Source organism: Psammomys obesus, unplaced genomic scaffold (genome assembly GCF_907164565.1).
Source record: "Psammomys obesus unplaced genomic scaffold, mPsaObe1.curated_primary_1811, whole genome shotgun sequence".
NCBI classification, from domain to species: domain Eukaryota; kingdom Metazoa; phylum Chordata; class Mammalia; order Rodentia; family Muridae; genus Psammomys; species Psammomys obesus.
In genome coordinates, this window is record NW_026596064.1 from 14,062,295 (window position 1) to 14,084,283 (window position 21,989).

The window sequence follows — 21,989 nt, forward strand, 5'->3', positions numbered from 1 at the left end:
ATCTATCTATCTATCTATCTATCTATCTATCTATCTATCTATCTATCATCTCTTTATTTTTATTTAAGTGTTTCTGCAGTCCACAGAAAGAAACTCATGCTTGTAAACATATTTAATTGAAACAAGTTTGGTGGAGCCATTCTGACACATTCCATGTACTGTGCCCACTGGTATTTTCTGTTCTACCAGGTACAGTTAAAACAAGAAACCCCAGTCCTGATCAAAGAATGTGACTTGGCCACTCCTTGTGGGTCAGAAACTGTCGGGCCTCTACAGCAAGGCTGAGCCACTCTTCCTTTATTCTGCATAACCTTGCATTTAAAAACCACTCCCTCTTAGTGCATTTAATGACAAAATGCACTGCTGGAACTCTGGAAATTTTTCAAAAAAATTAATAAAACCTTTCTTCTCATGCAACTTTATTCAGATTTTTAGGTTATTGATAGCTGTTGTCTTGGTCTGTGGCATCTTTTTTTTAATTTTTTTTTTTTTTTTACAATTTATTTATTTTATATCCTGATTGTAGCTCCCTTCCTCATTTCTTTCTGGTCCCACCCTCCCTCCCTCTTTCTTCCTATCTTCTTCCCCTAGTCCACTGAAAGGGGGAATTCTCCTCCCCTGCTATCTGATCCTAGCTTATCAAGTCTCACCAGGACTGCCTGGATTCTCTTCCTCTGGTGGCCTGACAAGGCCACATTGCCAGGGGGATGGGACTTTTTTAAAAAACTACTCAAATCAAACAGAATAAGGAAAAAAGAAACAGATGGGACTGGCAAATGCTCTTTCCTCATCATACTGGTGGCTTTCTGGTCTTGTAATGTTCATTTTTCTACTAGTATATATCTTGGACTTTCCCATGATAAAATTTAAAAAGCAACAGACACATAAGAAAGGAATATATTGAATACTTCTTGGAGAGGAATAAAATGTCACTTCCTTTGTTTTTAAAGCACTAATCGATACAAATGGACTTTTTGTGGGAGGAGGGGAGTTTGAAGGTTAAAGGTAACTGAAAGTACTGGGGTTTGACACTTTCATTGGAGGGCTTGTTCCTTAATTTGTCCATCTGTTGATTTGTGTCTCTGCTGACTTGTCCCTCTGTTGGTTATGCTTCCTTCTGCTGGGTGAAGGGGAGCAGAGTGTATGCCCTCAGGCCCCAGCTGCTGGTAGAAAGCCCAAGCAGGGATGTGTGGGGAAGATTTCTTAGCCTACCCAAAGCCCCAAGCTTGAAAGCTCTGAAATAGGGAGAAAAGTTGTCTCTGCTTGGCATATAAAATAATCCACTGTCTTTTTGCCCCTCTTCCAGGTTTGGACAAGGCCACTAGGTATGTCTTTCTTCATAATTGTTATGTTTTCCATCTTGAAATACTCTGCAGAGAACAATAGCAGCAAAAATGTCCTGAATTTTCAAGGCGTGTAGGAAGTGAGGATGGGCTTGGGGCATCGCTTTATTTGGGGTGCTTTGCTTTGTTCTACTGTGGTAATTTGCTATCTGGTTTAATCAGTGATGTCATCAGTATGAAAATTCTTGGAGCACTCAGTGCTGCCAACTTCCTCAGTATTCTCTCAGTGCCTTCCAATTCAGACCACACTAAGGATGACTTTACTACCATTTCAGGCCAGAATCCTCTCATTCCTCTGACCTATGTTCACGATTGCTTCCTTCCTTTCAGATGTGAGGCACAGGGTGGATGTTGGGACAGGGGAAAGCTGACCGCTTACTGCACAGAAGGGCTTTAAACTGCCTCACCTATGAAATTACAAGTGTGATCTCTGGGAGGAGTCATGACAGAGACACTAATTTCAGTTACTGAGTTGAGACTGCCCTTTCTGATCCAAGAGCAGACAATCGAGTTCACAACAGAGGCAGCCCCTGCTTCCCCTTCTCGGGAACCCACACGGAGACTGGGCTGCCTATCAGCTACATCTGAGCAGGGGGTCTAAGTCATCTTCATGCATGGTCCTTGGTTAATCACTTCTCTCTGTCGATGTGGCCTTGCCAGGCCACCAGAGGAAGAGAATCCAGGCAGTCCTGATGAGACTTGATAAGCTAGGATCAGATAGCAGGGGAGGAGAACTCCCCCTTTCAGTGGACTAGGGGAAGAAGATAGGAAGAAAGAGGGAGGGAGGGAGTGACCAGAAAGAAATGAGGAAGGGAGCTACAATCAGGATATAAAATGAATAAATTGTAAAAATATATATATATATATTAATTAAAAAGATGCCACAGACCAAGACAACAGCTATCAATAACCTAAAAATCTGAATAAAGTTGCATGAGAAGAAAGGTTTTATTAACTTTTTTGAAAAATTTCCAAAGTCTGAAATTGTCTAACATAATAATATTTAAAATATAACAATTATTAAAAATTTAAAAAAAGAGAGAGAGAGAATGCCCTTTCTGAAAACTCTACGTTTGAACTCAGACCTGAGAAGTTTAACGTTAGCGGGTGAAAGAAAGCTCAGGAAAACATATTCCAGACAGAAGGAACAGTGCTGAGAGAAGAGCTGTGGGTCCCAGATAACCCCCACATGACCATAGTAGCCTGGTGGGCTACAGGTCAGTGGCTTCTGTGGCAAGAGGCAGCTAAGGCTCTGAGCCATTGTGATGCTTGCCTTTATTCTTAATAGAGTGGAAAGCTGAAAACTGCTGGAGCTTCAAGTGAGATAACTCAATTTATGCCTTTAAGAGGTTGGCCGCAGTGGATATTTAGAATTGGATTAGAGAAGAGCTTTGCAAGCAAGGGAAGCCTATGGTTGGTTTGAACTCCAGAGCCCCCCAGAGAAGAGAGGCATCAATACTCAGGGCTGTGGGAAGGAAACAAAGGACAGGAAGGGTCAAGTGTCCCCTGGACCCTGGCTTGGGACACAGAGCGAGCTGCAATACTTTGCTATTAACCTTCGTCTGTGGGCTTTGCAATATTTGAAATCTGTACTGTGGAAAGTAATGTTTACAAGGTAACCAGATGGCCACTCTTGTCTCTGTTTCCCCTCCCCTCCTGACCCTCATTGCCATGCAGGTCGTCTGTGAGAGGAACCAAGGCACCCAGTCCAGACATGGGGAAGGAGGTGACCAATGGAATAGCCAAAGACCCAGAGATTGTGGCTGAAAGCAAGAACTGCCCGAGCCCCCAGAGGAGTGGCTCCACAGCCTGGGCCACCAACAGCCACCTTAAGTCCTTGCAGGAGCCCAAGCTGAAGCTGTGTGAGGATTCTTCCAGAAAGATCCCGCAGGCCTCAGTGCTGCAGAAGACCTCCAGTTCCATCACCCTGCAGGCTGCAAAAGTCCAGCCAGATGGGAGAGCGCCAGGCTTACGGGCCTTCTCTCCTTCTGGAGAAGAGAGGAAGAGTCTGGCTGCTCCTCAGCAAACCACGCTCCCTACCAGACAGTGTGGCCTGGGAGGCTCAATGAGGAACAAGTTTGTTACCAGACACATCCCTATAGAGACCCAAAGGGAGTCAGCATTCCCCAAATTTGAGAGTCAGCCCCAAAGCCAAAAAGTCACTGAAGATCAAACAGTCAAGTTCATTTGTGAGGGTGAGTAGAGATGATTAAAGGGCTGGTTCCTTCATGCCCATTCCTTTCCTTCAGCACACACCAGTCTGCACCTCCTGTATTATATACCCCCTAAACTTGGTCCCCTAGGAAGCTACCTTCCAGTGCTGTCTCTTTAGGAAATGCTCAGTCTCTAATGCCTTCATTTTCTGGAGAGACATCCAGGGCTCACCCATTGCTCTTTATGAAGTAGAGCATTGGTCCTCTCCTCTAACATGCCCCTTGGTATCGTCATCACCACAAACACACTACAGCTGCCTTCTCTGTCCTCTTCCTGTTCCTGTCTCACCCGGAGAACTGTCTCATCACCCTTGCTCTCCCCTACCTCAGGACCCTGACTCTCATGGGACATCTACTCTCTGAGTGCAGGATACAACAAGAGGCAGGCTTGGAAGTAGGGAATCAGCTCCAGCCAGCCTGAGTTCTTTCCTCCTGGTCAGTGTCTTCCCGCCCCACCATCCCTGCACTCTCATGTTCCTCCCACTGCCCTGTAGTTTCAGGGATGCCAAAGCCTGAAGTGGCCTGGTTCCTGGAAGGCATCCCTGTGAGGGGACGAGAAGGCATCACTGAGATTTATGAAGATGGGGCATCCCATTCCCTGTGCCTGCCGAGAGCCCGGATGAGGGACAGTGGGAGATACAGCTGCACAGCATCCAACAGACGTGGGCAGGTGTCCTGCAGTTGGACCCTCCTGGTGGAACGTGAGTACATGCCCCTAGGTGGATTCTCGGTGTGGTAGCAGTTCAGGCCCCACCGCTCCACACCCCAGTCAGGCCAAGGGAAAGTCAGTGCTCCTACTCCCTAATTCTTTTTGTTTGGTTGGTTTTGGTCCCCCCACCTCACCCCCAAGACATGGTTTCTCTAGGTAGCCTTGGCTGTCCTGAACTCACTTTGTAGACCAGGCTGGCCTTGAACTCACCAAGATCCACTTGCCTATTCCCCTCTGAGTCCTGGGACCCCTGGTTCTTAATCAGATATTTATTACAGAATCACCTCAAAATCAGACATGCCCCAGTCTCTCCAAGACCAGCTCAGAGCCTCATTTTTTTTTTTTTTGTTTTTTTGTTTCTCAGCTGTCCGAGTAGTACCACACTCAGCTGTAACCATAGAGAATGAGCATTCACTAAATATATACAGGCTTGAAGAAATATGAGAAGGTGGGGTGCCACGCCTTTTATGCTCGTTCAGTATCTGTTTATAGAAGCAATTGTGTGTTCGTTGTGCAGGACCTAAAACCGTATATAATCTTCTGGCTCCAAAGTAAATATCTTAATGTCTTTTAGACAAAATCAGCATTGCACTTGTTTGAACGCTGCTTTTGGTCCTAACTCACTCACGTAACATAAGCATCTTTCTGAATTATTTAATATTTTTGAAGGCATGCTTTTTAGTAGCCGTATAATAGTGTGGGTGTGGACGTGGATAATTTTGGCATCTTCTCATCTTGCTAACCGTTGTCATCATTTTTCCACTGTTGTAGAGAAGCTATGGTAAACTGGACATACAGCTCAGTGGCAGAGTGCTTGCCTAGCTCGCGTGAGGTCCTGAGTTTGATCTCTAGCATCAGAACAAAAGAAGAGGGAGGAAGGAAGTCAGTCAGTCAGTCAGTCTCTGTTTCCATTTTCTCTATAAACTTTTTCCCTTGGGCTAGTGGAGAGGACTCTGTGGGCAAAGGAACTTATTGCTACACCTGATGACCTGAGTTTAGACCCCAAGATACACATTGTGGGAGGAGAAAAGCAACTCCCACCAGTTGTCCTTTGACCTCCACATCCTTGCTTTGGCATGTGCATTGTACATGCAGACACATTCACACAACCATACACACAAACAATAAATTTAAATTAAAAAATTCCCATTGTAAATGTATAAAGGCACTATTGTGGGCCCTTGGTCCATATCAGACCATTGGTAAACCTATTAAATGAGAACACAGTAGTAGAACACATGAAGTTTGCAGGGCCAACAACCTTTGCAGTGCCATTTTAATACGTGAATTACAAGGGAAGTAGAAGAGAGAGAGAAAGAGACAAGGAATAAGCAGGTGAATCTCTGTGAGCTCAAGGCCAGGCTGGTCTACAAAGTGAGTCCAGGACAGCCATGGCTACACAGAGAAACCCTGCCTTGGGGGCAATAAATCAAAATAAACAAAAAGAATTAGATTAAAAGTTGTAAATAATATCAGTGTTGATTGATTGTGGACTTTGTACAATTCTGAGACAATTTTAAAAGGTTTTTGTGAGCCGTCAGAAAAAAATGTAGACGTTGACAAGATATTAGACACACAGTGAAGGCTGTGATGATGTTTTTGTGGTTTCTTTTTAACTTATTGTGTGATATTTATATGACTTCTTTTCCCCTAAAAGTATTTCACATTTGGGCAGCATGGACAGGAATATCAATAAAACAACATTAGTATATGGAAGTGGAGGTGAGCGATAGCTACGCAGAGACTCAGTACATTACTCTTCCTGCTTGTGGCTCTATCCGAAAATCTCCACAGGATACAGTGCAAGAGAAGAGGGTGGCCAGATCCTCTGGAGCTGCAGTTACGTGCAGTCGTGAGCCACCTGTCATAGGTGCTGGGGGCTGAACCTGGGTCCTCAGGGAGGGGAATCGAGTGTTCTGAACTGTGGAGCCATCTCTCCAGTCCCTTTGCTGGCCTCTTTACTGGGAGTTTACTGTACTGGAGATGGAGCAGCTGTGGGCAGGGCCGGCAGGCCCAGGCACTCCTGCTTCATCAGCTGGTACAGGCTCCATGCCTTGTTAGGGGCCAGATGTGTGTCTTCAGGTCTACCCTAGGTAAATGAGATGTCTGGAGAGCCTAGATTCTTCTATGGCTTTATCTGCTGTGACTCTATCTAAATCTTATTCTTTTTTCTTATTCACATCTTGAGGTAATTTGCCTCTCACTAACTCCTATTGCTTTGTTGCTATTGTTGTTTGTTTGTACGGTAGGCAATTTTGAGACACAATTCATATAACATAAAAGTCATCTTTTAAAGTTAGCAATTCGCTGGGTTTTTTTTTTTTAACACATTCACACACTTGTATGACCATCACCACAATCTAAATTTAGACCATCACTCCAAAATCCTCCCCATCATCAGCTATTGCTGTTCCCACGGCCCAGCCCCAGTAACCACTATTTATTTTCCGTCTCTATGAACTTTCCTATTCTGAACATTTTGTATCAATGGGATCATAGAATGTGTGGTCTTTTGTGAATGGCTTCTTTCTCTTAGAAGAATGTTTCATCTTTGTGGAGCTTGTGCCAGCACTGTATCCACCTTTTCCACTGTCTGCATCAGCTTGTGTGTTTGTTCAGTTATGAGTGGGTGAATATTTGGAGTATTTCTGCTCTTTAGACTTTTTTTTTTATTTTAATTTTTAAAAACTTCATGTATAGATACGCTGCATTGCGTATTTACACTCTTCCCCCTCAAGCTCCAATTCCTCCCATGTATCCTATCACTCCTTGAATCATGGCATACTATTCTGTAATTATTATTGCCACACACACACACACACACACCCACACACACTTACTTCACTTAGTATCACCTGTAGGCACATGAGTTTAGGGCTGGCCACTTGGGATTGTAAAAATCTCTCAGGGGCTTTCATCCCTGAGGAAAACTGATTCTCCCTCCCTCAGCAGCCATTGGCTGCCTGTAGCTCTTCTAAAAGCGAGGCTTACTGTGAGCATGGTGTGAGATGCCTTTCCATGCCTATGGAAATTTTGAGTCATGTGATAGTGCTGTGTTCGCCTTTGACGACCCTCCTACAGTGGTGATCACCATTTTGTTCCACCTGCAGTATCCAAGCATTCCACTTTCCCCACATACTTACCAACACATCTTACCTTCCATACTTGACTCATCTACAGTTATCTCACCGGGATTTTTGACCGGCATTTCCCTGATGGCTAACATTGAGTTTAATTTCATGTGTTGTTTGTTTGTTTGTTTGTTTGTTTGTTTTAGACATTTATGTATTTTCTTTGCAGAGATATCTAGTGAAAAAAGTTTGCCCATTTTTTAATTGGGTCATTTTGTTGTTGTTGTAGAGTTTTAAGAGTTCTTTATATATTTGGGATATAAGTCCTTTATCAAACACATGATTTTTAATAATTTTCTCCTATCCTGTGACGTCTGAATGAGTTAGCTTTCTGTCCTTGTGACTGAATAATTGTCCGAAAGGAGGAAAGGTTTATTTTGGCCCACAGTTTGAGGTTTCGGTCCACGGTCAGCTGGCTACACTGCTTTTGGTCCTCTGGTGAGGCAGCTAGGGAGTGTGTGATGGAGGAGGCTCCCCAGCTCTTGGCAATCAAGAGGTGAAGGGCTGGAGTTTCAGTAGCCCCCAAGAGGACACCTCCCAGTGACCTAACTGTCTCCCACTAGGACCCCCCTAAAAGGTCTGTCATCTCCCAAAAGGTTAAGGACTCAATGCGTGGGCCTTTGGGGAACATCAGTAACACCAGATTGCTTATCACACGTCCTACGAAGTCTCCACTTGGCCATCTTGGTGAGTGGGTTAACAGCTGGATAGGAATAATTTAAGGAAATGCCTTGAACCAGTGTGTCTTCTGTGGGTTCTGCATGTGCTTGAGCAAATCTTCAGCTCTACTGCTGACACTTTACAAATTAACTTAGCCATTATTTTCTGCTGGCACAGATCCTCCAGGTCAACCAGAGGTGGACACAGGGCCTTCTCGGTTCTTCCTTGAGCATACGCACAGCCCTGGACCTGCATGGGACCTTCTAGGACCCTGGGGATATGTTGGAGTTTCATAGCCACGGTTTTTCCCTTTAAGTTTTATTGATCAGACTCTTACTAGGCCGAGCAGATATTGCCGCCTCAGCGGCAGAGATGCCAAGCAACTCCTTTTCCCCAAATATCTTGGAGACAGAGTGGCTCATCCAAGAGGACAGCCCTGGAGGTAGAGCAGGTGAAGGAGCTGCCAGACCGAGGCAACGGTGATGATTCTCTTGGGGCTGTGGTTTTCAGGAGGTCTGGCCCCTCTCAACCCCTGCCAGATAGCCCATTGTCACAAGTTCCACAGTTGCTTCTGGTTTGCAAAGCTGTGAAGACCTAGGGTGAAGGGAGGGTGTCTTAGTTCGGGTCTTATTGCTGTGAAGGGATGGCATGACCAAGGCAACTTTTATAAAAGAAAACATTTAATTGGGCTGGCTTACAGTTCAGAGGTTTAGTCTATTATCCTTGTGGTGGGGAGCATGGCAGCATGCAGGCAGACATGGTGCTGGAGAGGGGGCTGACAGTTCTTCATCCAGATTGTCAGGCAGAGGGAAATGAAGACTGAGACACACTTCCTCCAACAAGGCCACACCTACCCTAGCAAGGCCACACCTCCTAATAGTGCCAGTCTCTGTGAGCTTATGGGGGTTGTTTTCTTTCTTCCGTGGTGGTTTTAACCAGTTAGAAGACCACAAAATCTGCTGTCCTTACCAAGATGCAGCTGAGCTTGGGAGGTGGGATTTGTTTTTCTCAAGCCCTGGTTAATGTCTAGAGTTCTGGAAAAAATAATCTAGAATCTTTGTGATGATATTTCCTCTGCTTTTATGGAGTAGATTGCAAAGGGTTTGTTTGTTTGTTTGTTTGTTTGTTTGTTTTTCTCTGTCCTTCTAGAAGTATACATTGCATCCTCCAATCTTCTTAAGGTGTCCAATATCTTGTAACCTTCCCATACCATAAATCTCCCATCCACTCTCAGCAAATACTTGAGCAAGACTGTCTGTGCCATGCATGCTATTTAGTGTCTGCCACTAACTCTCTCTTTACTCGTTTTCTTTTACTCATCTTACTTTACACATCTCCTCTAGCCCTTCAATCTTTCGTGGACATCTTGTCCAGCAGTGATGACTATGCCTCCAGTCTTTCTTCCTACCCCACACAGAGAAGCCTCTTCCTTCCTGGTTATGCCTTGGCTCTTCCTTTACCTCTAATCTTTCACATTAAAGTGTACTTGCTCCAAGCAGAGCTTCCGAGCACAGCTTCCATTTGACAAGAGTGGTAAATGTTCACTGTGAGTGTCCTATAGGCTAGGCTTGTGCCAACTGTTCTCCTTGCTTTGCTTGCTTTATTTTATTGATAGATGATTGTAGGTGAGAGCATGGAGCTGCAGTAAAGTTATATTTCCTGTCATGTGCCTTATAAAAGATACCGCATTTTCAACCCAAGTTGGATAGGAATGTAATCTTGTCAGTGACTCTGAATAGCATCTCTCTAGTGAGTGACTCTGATGGTGACACACAGAAGGTGTAGATGGTGCCTTCCTGCAGCTCTTGGACCAGTTGTTCCTTCCTCGGTGCCATGCCTTATCAGAAACACCATTGCTCCATCTTGTGTCTGCTCACCCTCCTAAGGTCTAGAGGAGAGAGTGTGGATGTGGAATCAGAGAGCTGGTGTGAACTTCGCCTCAATGTGGATCTGACTGTGGGAAATGATGAGCTTCGTCCATAAATAGGCTCTTGATAGCACCTTGAAAGTATGATGACAGTCACACCTAGAAAGGTACCTGGGCTGTGACAGTCCCTCCAAGCTTCTCAATGACTTCTGCAGTGCAGGATAACTTGCCCCCATCTCTCTCTTTAAGAGCACTAGTTATATCTTCTAATCACCTGTCCCTCTTGCTCTTAATTGAGGTCCTTATTTTTTTATTAAAAGATTTCTTTATTATGTATACAATGTTCTGTCTGCATGTATGGCACAGGCACCAGATCTCATTATAGGTGGTTGTGAGCCACCATGTGGTTGCTGGGAATTGAACTCGGGACCTCTGGAAGAGCAGTCGGTGCTCTTAACCTTTGAGCCAGCTCTCCAGCCTGGTCCTCAAATTTTTAATGTGTTTCCCAATCTACAGTGTGGAAGGCTTTGAACTTTGAAAGTTCAGCTGGCTGTTCTCTGAGAGCAGAAAGGTCATCAGTCAGTAGGTGGTTGCAGTACTGCCCTTGGTCACTCTGAATCTTTGACCTAGAACAGGAGGGCTCAAGCCACACTTGCAAAAACACATATGAATCTTTGCCATTTGATTCACTCCTGGAGTTGGAAAGAAATGGTTAAAACAATTTCAAATGGAAATCCCCACTATGGGCCCGTAGTTTCTACAAATAAGATACTAATTTGAATGATGTAGTCAGACCATGTAATTAGTGATGTCATGTATAAAGAAGAGATGCTAGAACGCAGAGTCAGACTTAGAAAGAGAGGAGAAGGCACCCCCATGATGCTCAGAATAGCAGAGGTCAAAAGTAGTTGGGAGAGGCCCGAGTCACAAGCCTGGGTGTGAGCACCCCAGTACTAGAGAGCTTTGTAACCCTGGAAGGCCCTCTGTCAGCTGTACAGAGTACACTGCAGGCATTGATGCCTTTCCTCCCAAAGCATGAAAGTGGGCAAAGCACAGCTAGCTATGGAGGAAGTCCAGTGCCCAGGACAGTGGGGTGTATGCCTTATAAGGCTTGGGATAAGTGGTCTGCCACCAGGTGGGTGAGCTGTGCCCTGACAGCACCTGTCTGTTGTTTGCCTCCACAGGTCCAAACCTGGCACAGATGGCGCCTTCATTCTCTAGTGTCCTGAAGGACAGTGTTGTCACTGAGGGCCAGGATTTTGTGCTGCGATGCTCTGTACAGGGGACCCCTGTACCCCGGGTCACTTGGTTGCTCAATGGTGAGTTCCCCCCCCCCCGCTCCATCCCTCTGGGCTGCCTGAGGTATCTCTTCTCACTCTGAACCACGTGTGCCACAGAAGCACAAAAAGAGAGATGGTGTGGGAACTGGGCCTGCTTGCTCACTAGCTGACCTAGCTCTTCTGTTCTTTGGACATCCTGCTGCCAGCCTGGCAGGGTGGCTGTTACAGACTCACATATATAAAGTGGGCAATGAGATGCCTGCCCGGAGATAACACGTACAATTCAGTTTTGTTTCTCCTGATTAGACTCCTAAGAGATCACCAATCAGCATTTGTTCAGTCAACGAACATGCAAATGAATAACCCATGACTCACATCAGACCTTGGTCAAGGAATTTGACCTTTTATTGAGTGGCATCTGGATTGAGAATAAAACTAGTACTTCTTTATTATAATTCTGTAATCAAGTAAAGCTCTTTGACTTCTGTTTTGTTTTGTTTTTTGAGACAGGGTCTATGTAGCCCTGGCTGTCCTGAAATGTACTGTGTAAAACAGGCTGGCCATGAACTCACAGAAATCTGCCTGCCTCTGCTTCCAAGTCCTGGGATTAAAGCTATGTGCCACCATACCTGGCATGTATAACACTGAACAAAAAAATAATTACCAAATATCTTCATCCTTCTCTTCTAAGAGTGCGGGAGACTGACTTTGTAACTGAGAGCAGTCTGTTCAATGGGCATAACTGGACAGAGGCTGTTTGGGAGAAACCCCAGGGCCCTGCTAAGGGGGGACTGTACAGCAGAGAGCCCTCAGGTAACCTGACCTTCTGGGGTGGAGGCAGAGGGCGTGCAGTCTTACCCAGGTCTCACATCTTACAGCTCAGGCTTCTTAAGAGGCAGCATCCATCGCCTGACACACACCAAATCGCTGTGCGTCCTGACCCATTGCCAGTAAGCCTCCATGTCATTGTAGTTCTCTCAGGCTTTGCCAGGAAATGGTCTTTGAGTGGGAGGAGGTATTGTGTATTCTCCCTCCATGCAGTTAGCTTAGGTACATAGTTGAGAGCTGAGGTCTGTCCTTTTTCCTATCCTTTACCCATGGACTGATCCTGGGACTGGCAGCAAGGACCCAGCCTACTTGTGTCTAGAGGAGGACAGGAGCATAAGGACCAATCATGGGTCTGAGTGAGAGTTTCACTTTGACTGGGCAAAGCTAAACAAGGGTCAGTGAGCATCTCCTCTAGAGAGCTAGTTTGTGTAGCAATTATGTGCTGTATTCTAAATAATCGATTATTAAATGTATAATAATTATAATGTATATAATATGTTGCAGGTGGGGTTTGGACCATGGGCTGTGTTTGCTTCTAGTAGTGGGAACTGAGCATGGAGTAGATCTTGACTTTCCACACTTTTCCCACTAGAGGGCAATAGTGCTTAAAGTCACTTTCCTTGGCTGCTAACTAGTCCAACCAAGCCTCTACCCTGGGAGTTTCTTAACTCAATCATGATGTACTCTGAGCCAGCAACTTCTTTAGGGGCTCCATCTCTGCTTGTGGAGCTAAAGGGAGTCAGGAGTAGTGCTTCAGTAAAGGACAACCTCTCGTAATGCTTGTCACAAATGCTGGGACCGAAGAGACAGGCTGACGACAGTCAGATAGCTTGCTCGGGATCTCAGGTTTTAGGGGTGTCATTGTTACAGAAATAAAAGCAAACGATATTCAGTCCTTTCAGTGGAAGAATTCTGGCCCATGCCTTCCTCCCCTCTACCCCTCCCAGTCATACTTTTATAGAGTGCAATAGATTGGGAAGGTTCTTTTCTTTCCCCTCGCTTGGCAGTCTCTTTACAAAACTGTCCTGGAGACATGAAGTGTTGTTATATGCAGAAGAAAACATTGCTTTGCAGGGAGGGCTGCTTCTCAGTAAACTGCCGGCCTCTCCTGCCTCCCACCCTTAATTTTATGAGGTGCAAACTAGGACTGGGGGGCCTGGCAGAAAAAGGAGCTGACAGTTGCTTCCTATAAGGCCAATGAGCACATTCCTGCTAGAAGACCAGACTCTTCAGTAATGAGACAAGACTATTTCCCTATAAATAAAGGTTCCATTATGGAATGATAAAGTTTTAGAGCGTGTAGTAGTAAGGGCGATGACTCCGGTGCTAACTGCTTACAACCTGTTGCCGTATAGGAATGCATGTGAAGAGGCCTTCTTATAGGAGGACCATTCATTTCTCGTCCTCCAGGTCTATCTTCTCGAGTGCTAAAGCGTAGTTCCCTGCACAGAGGAAATAGACATAATTGTGGCATTAGGGTGGGGCTGCTGCATTTCTGATCAATATCTATAATGGGAAATGGAATCATTATTTCTGGAGTCATCCCAAAGTTGCTGAGAGCCACATGTCAGTCTGAGTGAGGTCTCCTCTGCCTGAGCCTGGGCTGAGGACCAAAAGACCCGCAGAATTCTTTCCAGGTGTGTGGAATGGAGGTTAGCCAAAAATGCCAGCTGTCTGTCCTTGCCCTCCTGCATGCCAAATTCTTCCAGAGTGATTCTACCCTGTCTTTCCAGGCCCAGTCGTGTCCTCTATGGATCGGGGCCAACTCCAGTGTCCTGACAGTTGCCCTGCTTGGGTCAGGGCTGGTATCCCACCACCACATTCTCCCTGGCCTGAGCCCTTCTATGCATCTCTCTGCAGGGCAGCCCATCCAGTTTGCTCACTCCATCTGTGAGGCTGGTGTGGCCGAGCTCCACATCCAGGATGCCCTGCCAGAGGACTGTGGCACCTATACCTGCCTGGCTGAGAATGCCTTGGGGCAGGTGTCCTGCAGCGCCAGGATCACCGTCCAAGGTAGGATGCTTCAAGCACTTTGCGAGAAGCATTTCCCCTACAGCTGTCTGCCTGCTTTGAAGGAAGAATGCTTCTATAGACCATAGGATTGCTGGCCCAAATCCAAGGAGCCGAAGTGTAAGTGGAGTTGTGATTGCCAGTAGGCAGCTACAGAAGCAGAGGGGGCTGCTGGAATATCTAGGGACAAAGGAGAGGTTACAAAGAAAGTCCTGAGCACAGGCATGCAGAGGCACACCAGACATCCCAGCACTGGGGAGTGTGAAGCAAGACGATCCTGAGTTCTAGGCCAACCTGAGTTTCTGTCCCAAAGGAAAGGAAGGAAGAAAGAAAGGGAAGAGGGGAGAGGAGAGAAGGGAAGACCCTGTCCCTGAAGGCAGGCAGATGGAAGATAAAGGCTCTGGTGATCCCCAGGAACAGGAGTCTGTATCCCATCCCTTGACCCCACTGGGCCGTAGGCACATGTGAGGGAAAGAGACAGGGGCTCTCCTGACTCCAGAAGCTCCCTGTCTGGAATGAGAAAACCACATGCACTGCAAGACTTCAAGAGGTAATTCATGTGTTATTCACACACACATGTGTTATTCTCACACTATGATTCTATGCCCTCAGGAGCTAGGCAGAAGCAGGCACTGAGACTTCTGAAGAGTGGCAGGCTTTTCCTTTGCCTGCACAGATACCCTTCCCCAGGGCCCCGGCTTGTTTTCATCCATCACCAGCCTGGTATCAAGTCATCCATTGATCAGCCCAGCACTTAGTGCCTAGGAACCACCATGAATCTTAAACTGACCCTGCTGGGCTGTGGATCTGTATGGTGGCTGTTTCTAAGAAGGGAAGGTGCTCCACCCACAGGCCAGCCCAGCTGCCACCTTTTCTTAGCCTGTGCCCCCAGGTTCTGAGAGTGACTCTATCTTCTGGATGCTCGGACTGGGCAGAGTGTACCCACCTTCTTTGTCCGCCTAACAGAAAGATGTCGCTTTGTCTTGTTGCCCTCTCCCCACCAAAGTCAGGCCTCTCAGGAGAATCCTCCTATAGTGTCAACTGCCACATTCTGGGAGGCTGCATGAGATGGTATCACAGGAAAGGGACGAAATGAATTCTGCCTATTCTGTCTCTCCAGCTACACCACCTCACAGAGACCTCTGGGGCTCAGGGCAGAGTGTTGTTCCTGTTTTATACAGAAGGGTCTAATGGCCTTGACATCAGTGGAGCTTGGACAGCACACTGTGCCTGGGTAGTAGGTAAAGCTGGCTTCTGGGCCCAGGCCATAGGACTGAGGCCTAGATGACCCCATAACTGCCCTTTCTCAGAGTACTCCTCCCTGCCCTAAAGAGGATGGGCACTGTTCTTCCTGAGGGATAGGGAGCTGTCACTAACAGAGAAAGTGGTTTATGTCTGTCCTGTGCAGCCATCTGCCCGGAGGGACTTGGACTTCCCAGAAGAAATGCCCCTGTGTGGAGTCATGTGTGAACCAGCCTGCCCCTTCCTTCCATGAAGCCTTCCAACACTGGGGTCAGAGCTAGCGGTGACCCGGGAGATCTTTTCTGGTACACACATGTAACCAACTTATCTCCATAGTTCTCATGGGCATGGCTGCTGGGGGCCTCAGGGGACCATAGTATGAGACTTCCAGGGAAGCACAGAAGTTCACAAGAAGCCTGGTCTTGGAGGCCCAGGGCAGCAGCTCCCCCCTCTTCTCAGAGGCGAGCCGGTCTGTGGTGGACAGAAAAGTACAAATGGCATAGGCTGTGCCACTCAACCCAGTCTTGTATCTGCGATTGCTTTGTCAGCCTCCTTTGGCAGTCAGTTGATCCAGTGTCTGCCTCCAGTTGTTTGTGTTAAAGTTGTGTTAGAGACAGTCTCTGTGGGTGGGTGGGTGGGGGTGTCTTCAGATGAAAGCTGGAGAACCCTGGGGCATTTTCCTGACTCCTGGGTGTCGGGGAGGCTGGGGAGGGCTTCGGAATCGCCCATCTAAGTGTGTTTGAAAGCAGAAGGAGAAAAGCTGCAGCGCAGCTCCACCAGGTCCTCTGGGTCTGCTGTCAGCAGCCTGGTGAGCGAGTGCCCTCCAGGCGAGGGGATATACTGGCCTTTCCCGGCCAGACTGAGGCTTAGAACCATAAATGGAAAACAAGGCAGACACAACCCCACTCGGGCCCAATGCAGACTTCCCTGCACAGGGCTGGCAGAGTAAGCCTGGCACAGTGACATTTCTGGCACCCTGCCCCAAGGTGCTTTGGAGGTTCCAGGCTGTGTCTTGCACCATCGTCAGCTTTGAGTTATTCTGACTTTCTTAGCTGCTGCTTTGGCCCCAGGTCCCCTGGGAATTGTTAGGAGACTTAGTCGCTCTTGCCTCAACTGCTGCTCCATCCTTCCCTATAGCTACCTAGCCCTGGTTCTGTCACTCTCTGCTTGGCATGGTAGAAAGGGTGGATACAAAGCCAATTGCCTGGCTTGAATTCCAGTCATCACTTCCTAGTCTTGTCACCTGGCCATGTGTCACCTTTCCTCTATGTGATGTGTGAGCACTGGCATGTGAGGATTAAATAAATGGATTACGTCTTGACCCCAGATGGTAGAACACTCCATATGTGCAATTATGATGGGTGTCCAAACTTTAAACTGGAATATGCCAGGAAGTGACTTTACCAAAGAATCAACTTGCTGCAGTATTATCTGTCCGCTAGGTAAAGAGAGGGAGGACTCAAGGTCTGCGTGGGAGACCTGAGGACTTGAAACTGACTTCAGGCCATGGGCTCCTGTGCCGCACCTCAAGGCTCTGGCCACAAGATGGCGCAATGCAGCAATGCATTGCCCTCCGCTTGCCATGTTTTTCCTGTGAGGCACTGATTCTGCAGCCAGCCCCTGCCAGACTCAAGCACTTTCTTAGAGTTGAGCAGATTCTATGCGGAAGGGAAGACATGGGGACTCTTTCTCACCTCCTTAGCCTTTGCCAAGGTTTCACAGTCTTCCAGAGCACTGGCCCAGCACTCTGACTTGTTCCGCAGCCACTCTGCTTGTCTCTGTAGCTCCTGTAGATTTCACCCTTTCCCTGAAGCTGCCCCTACTCACCTCAGAATAAGCCCTGGTAACACCCTGCATCCCTTGTTGCACTTAAGAACCAAAAACCTTTGCTGGGTGCCTGCATTCATCTGGTCTAGGGACACTGTGAAACAAAGGTCAGACAACGGCCCTGCCCTTGCCCTGCTTACCCTCTGATGGAGATGGAGTCAAGACCGGCTTAACTTCACATGCGGACGTGTGCTCCTAAGAAGATGAATAGGGGTCTGAGGATGCTGCAGAACCACACATGCACGCAGTTCTGTTTACAAAAGCGAACAGGGAATAAGATTAGAGAAAGGCAGAAGCGATGCTGTTCTAGGCAGGCAGTAAGTGCCAAGGCCCTGAGGCGGGAGCAACACCAGCCTACTCAAGATGCCCACTGTGGCCGGAGTCCCGTTAACAGGTAGCAGAGTGGTAGAACATGAGGGGCTGAGGCGGGTGTATCGTGCAGGCCCTCAATGGTTAAGGAATATTTACTCTGACTGCTCACGTAAGGATCTGCAGTCCTCCTGCAGGGAGACCCGTTGTCCTCCTGATGTTGTATTTAGCACATGGCCTGTCCTGTGAGCTCCTGTGAGCACATGGGCAGTGAGAGAACAGTGCGGTGGGCTTCCCCAGAACAAATATACCTGTGTCCCCATTAATAACTGGACATCATAGCCTTCCCTCTCCACCCAGAATGGATGAATCCAAGTTCCTGCAGTGTCCCGGAAGATCTAGAGACTCCCTATGTCAAGAACGAGTCATGGGCTGGGGGGCTCTCCAGGGCTAGGATATTTTCAAGTTACATACACTATACCTATGTCAAGGCTAAATTCTTAAGTAATAAGATCAATTAATAATCTGCTAACTGTACCTATTTTGACATAGTTTCTCCGCTAATGGTTTGTTTGTTTAAGTAAATGCATGGTGAGCCTGTGAGAGGTACCTAAAGACATAAAATGCGGGTTAAGTAAAAAGAGAACTCTCTGATGTAAAATACGTTTTATGAGGACATTTGTTAGATGAAAAGTCCCTAGAGAGGACAACAGCTCCCTCAAGGGCAGCCACAGTCTTAACTCTGAGCACCTAGGCACATGGCTGCTCCCAGCCTCCTTCTTCTCCTCCTCCTCCTCCTTTTCTCCTTCTCCTCTGATTGTCCCAAGTATGTGCATGTACTTTGGACCCTATATCATCTGTCTGCTGGCATAAGTCATGGACCCTGCCCTCTGTTGGCTGAGCACACCGGCAACCTTTTTTAACCCTTATGTTGGCTAAAGAGAGAGACTCCTTGAAGGAGGAAAAGTGGCATTGTATGTAATCTGTTTTTCCTGAAAACCTTAGTTCAACTGAACATCTGCTTTTGAAACTTAAGAAACTTTTGAAACTTAAACTTTTGAAACATCTGCCTTTGAAACTTAAGATAAGAATCGAGTTAAGTGTCAAGTCAGTGTCTCCCCAGCAGTTTCTTTTTCTACAGACTGAGGCCTTCACACCACAGGGAAGCTTGCAGACCAGGATGTGTCCATCTGGTACAGAGCTCAGACCTGGAGCCTTGCTTTACTAATTGGACAATTATAGAGGCTCATAACTGTCCAGTTTTATAGCCCTTTGTAGACCATCGCCCCCATTTCCTGGCTCACAGACCTTGACCAAAAATACCATCCAAAATGAAAGCCTTGTGTTCCCAGTGGCAAGATGTGCCCCAGTTATGACAGTACAAACAGCAGTGTGGTTTCTAGGCCTCCCTGGCAAAGCACGCCAGGGGCTTGGATGCTGTGCCTGCCTGTTTGGAGTGTGGTTATAACTTCTAAGACCTTAAGAAGGTTGAGGTTGTGGTGGTCCCTGCCTCTCATCTAGCAGCCCGTCATTACCGGTCAGAGATCTTTTTTGAGACAGCATGCGTCATGTCCCTTTCATTCTTTTCCTTTCACACTTTTCATCCCATTTACTTCTTCAGTTCTAGAGAAGTCAGCAGGGTGAAGAAAGGTCAAAAATGCCATAAAAGCAGTCCTCATGCTGGCTTTCCAAGAAGGTTCTATCTGGATAGGAGACAGAAAGGGAACGCAGATACCTCCCCAGGGATTTACAGCCTGTCAAATGCCCTGGAAATGGGAAGGGGCTGGGCTGCCTTCCTACCCTGGCTTGTGGGGGAGGAGGTGGGGAGATTGTAGTCCCTGACCACACTGCATTTTGAGCACCAAATAGGAAGGGGGGAGACTGGCTGTAGATGCCCTTCAGTTGGTGATTTATTGAATTTCCATAGAATAACAGAGTTGAGCGGGAATCCAATTTGCTGTTGGAATGGCATTTTGCATTGCAATGGCTAAGAAAAACGGCTCATGTTCAAAGACTAAAGAGAATGTTTAGCAGATCTGAGATAAAGGCCAGCATGTTTGTTGGACACACTTTTGGATCCATAAACTCGGGGCTTTGGAGAGCAGCAGGCTGACAGCATAGACTGACCAGTGGTGGGGGTGGAGTGACAATGGTTTTAAGAAGAAATTCAGAATTGAGTCATTTTTCCTACTAAACTCGTAGAAAGTTGAGGAAGGACTATGAAGGGAGGAAGAGGGAAAATTATGAGCGTGTACCAGGAGACAGTGTATTTAGGACCAGCCACCTGGGCAAAGGCTGTGGAAGGTTCTTTATGGTGAGGAAGCGCTGGAGGCTTTCCTGGCTTGGCTTTGAGGAGCAGCTGGTACTGCTTACCACACTGGACCAGGTGGCTATACTACACAGCAAGCTGCTCCATCCTGTGGGTGCTGAATTTCCTCCAAAAGTTTTCCAAAACATTGCATTATTTGCTCTTGAGCTGAAGTCACTGTCAGTTTGGTGTTCTCAAGGGAGAGCTCTGAAAGGACAAGTATGATTGGGTAGACAGGGTGGCTTGCTACAGGGAATCTTGTACAACTTCCATCTGTAAGACATCATTTTCACATATCTCTGAGCTACTTTATCAACAGCTCATCCTTGGTCGTATTTCCCATCCTCCCCATTGGAGAACAGACTGAGCCTTTTCCTTCTCTCAGTGGAACAGCAGCAAGTCAGTTCAGTGCTGGACATGGGAACCAAACACCAGAGCTATGGAGAAATTCACCTTGGACGGTTAGTCTTAGACTAGTGAGCTGTGGGGCTGGCTCTTTTGGACTCTAGAAAGGCAGCCTCTCCAGGCTTGCTCTCAGGGGGAGCAGGAAACACAGCTGTGGGAAAAGCCGGGGAATATTTAGTCTAGCCCCGCTGGAGCTGGATACAGGGCATCCATCCCTGGCCCCAGTAATCACTCCCTTAGAGTCTGTGTACTGTGGAAGGCCAGTGCCCGCCTCCTAGACGAGGAAGGCTGGGGATCTCTCACCCCTGAGGCTGACTTCCTGTTGTGACCTCAAAGCTAGATATTCCCAGAGTAGTGGACCTCTCTTGGCTGACACTGAGCCCCGGGCATGGGCACAGTATTTGGGTGACCTGCCTCTGTTCTTAGATCCACAGAAAGCAAGCAGGAAGCCTGATTCAGTCAGCTGCATCCTCACGCCTATTGCACACCGCAGCCTCCAGCAGTCAGAAAGGCCACTTTCCTCTGTTGAATGGGAGTGTGCCCACACAGAGCCTTGTTAAGAACTCTTCCAGCTTTATCCCCATGGATGCTGTTGGTTCCTGGTCGGGATACTTGTCTTGTTATCAAGTTGACTCCGCTCAATCAAAACAGCCAGTAGGGTTCAGAAAAGCAAATCCTTTGCTTCTATACTGACTGGTGTTAAATATTGTTGAAGGCTCTTTTGAGACAGGCCTTGAACTCGCTTTGTAGCTGAGGCAGATGCATTCGAGTTTCTGATCCTCCTGCCTCCCTCTCTAGACTGCTGGGCTTCACGGGCATGCGCCACTACGCCCAGCTTTACGTGGTCCTGGGGTCAAACCTGGCTTAATTCATGCACTTTACCAGCCCAGCAACACCCCCAGCCCATAGCTCTTCTCACACAGTTTCTTTGAACCATCTACAAGTCCTGCAATGAAATCATGTATGTAGTACACACTGTGCTCACCAGTATTGTGTTTCGGTCATTGCCAATAGCTAACCACACAGCACACAGGACACCTTTTGCCTGACTTGTCTCTGCTCTGCTTTTCCTCGATTGTCAAAAATCTGCTTCATGAATGGGCTGCAATATGCTTGTCCCCTGTGGCACTGTCATAGCTCACTGTGGTCAGCACTGGAGAAGGCTGGTTCCCTTTGGAGAGGCACCAATGGAGTGCTCTGCCTTGTCCTCAGGAGGCCCGGGCAAGTGCTCCATCCTGGTCAACCTTCTCTGGCACAGGACTCCAGCTGTCTTGTCACCGTAACACATCCTGGGCTGACTCCAAGTGGCTTCCTTCAGACATTCAGTCCCTCCCTGTCTTCTTAGTCCCAAAGCAGCTGGTGTTTGTAGGAAGGCTGGCCATTTTCTCACCCCGTGAAGAACTTGGCGCTTTTTGACTGCTGTTCACTGTTCTGAATTCAGGACCATCCTATCACACGTGAGTCACCCTGCACCTGCTGTAGGGATTCAAAACAAACAGGGACATCAGCCTACAGGTTTGAGAGTAGATTAATTCCCATCATTCTGTTCTGCCTTCCATTGTCACTGGAGGACTACAGGGGAGAAAGAGCAGGACCAGGGGCAGTGGTTAATCTAGATTTAAACCCTGAGCTCATTCCTTTTCCGGGGAGATGCAGCAAAGTTCCATTAACTTGCTTTGAGATCTCTGTCATGGTGTCTCTAACACATGCCATCATAGAACTTGCCTTAGGCTGCTTAAAAACAAACAAGTTGGGTTAGTAATGGTCAGGAAGGGCTCAGGATCCACTGCTTGTCAGGATGCTGGTAGGTCTACTGTGTGACTCTAGGCAGGCAGGAGCCAGCTGGTTCTCAGGAGA

General features: G+C 47.2%; 1 protein-coding gene across 2 annotated transcripts in view; it reads left to right on the plus strand.

Moving 5' to 3' along the window:
- The window catches only part of Mylk (myosin light chain kinase), a 178,098-nt gene that overhangs the window by 61,740 nt on the left and 94,369 nt on the right, over window positions 1–21,989 (plus strand). For both annotated transcript variants that reach the window (XM_055624905.1, XM_055624906.1), the window contains exons 7-11: window positions 1,307–1,325; window positions 3,021–3,538; window positions 4,051–4,257; window positions 11,108–11,242; window positions 13,892–14,044. In XM_055624905.1, coding sequence (XP_055480880.1) covers window positions 1,307–1,325; window positions 3,021–3,538; window positions 4,051–4,257; window positions 11,108–11,242; window positions 13,892–14,044 — 1,032 coding nt within the window. The remainder of the gene's footprint in view (window positions 1–1,306; window positions 1,326–3,020; window positions 3,539–4,050; window positions 4,258–11,107; window positions 11,243–13,891; window positions 14,045–21,989) is intronic.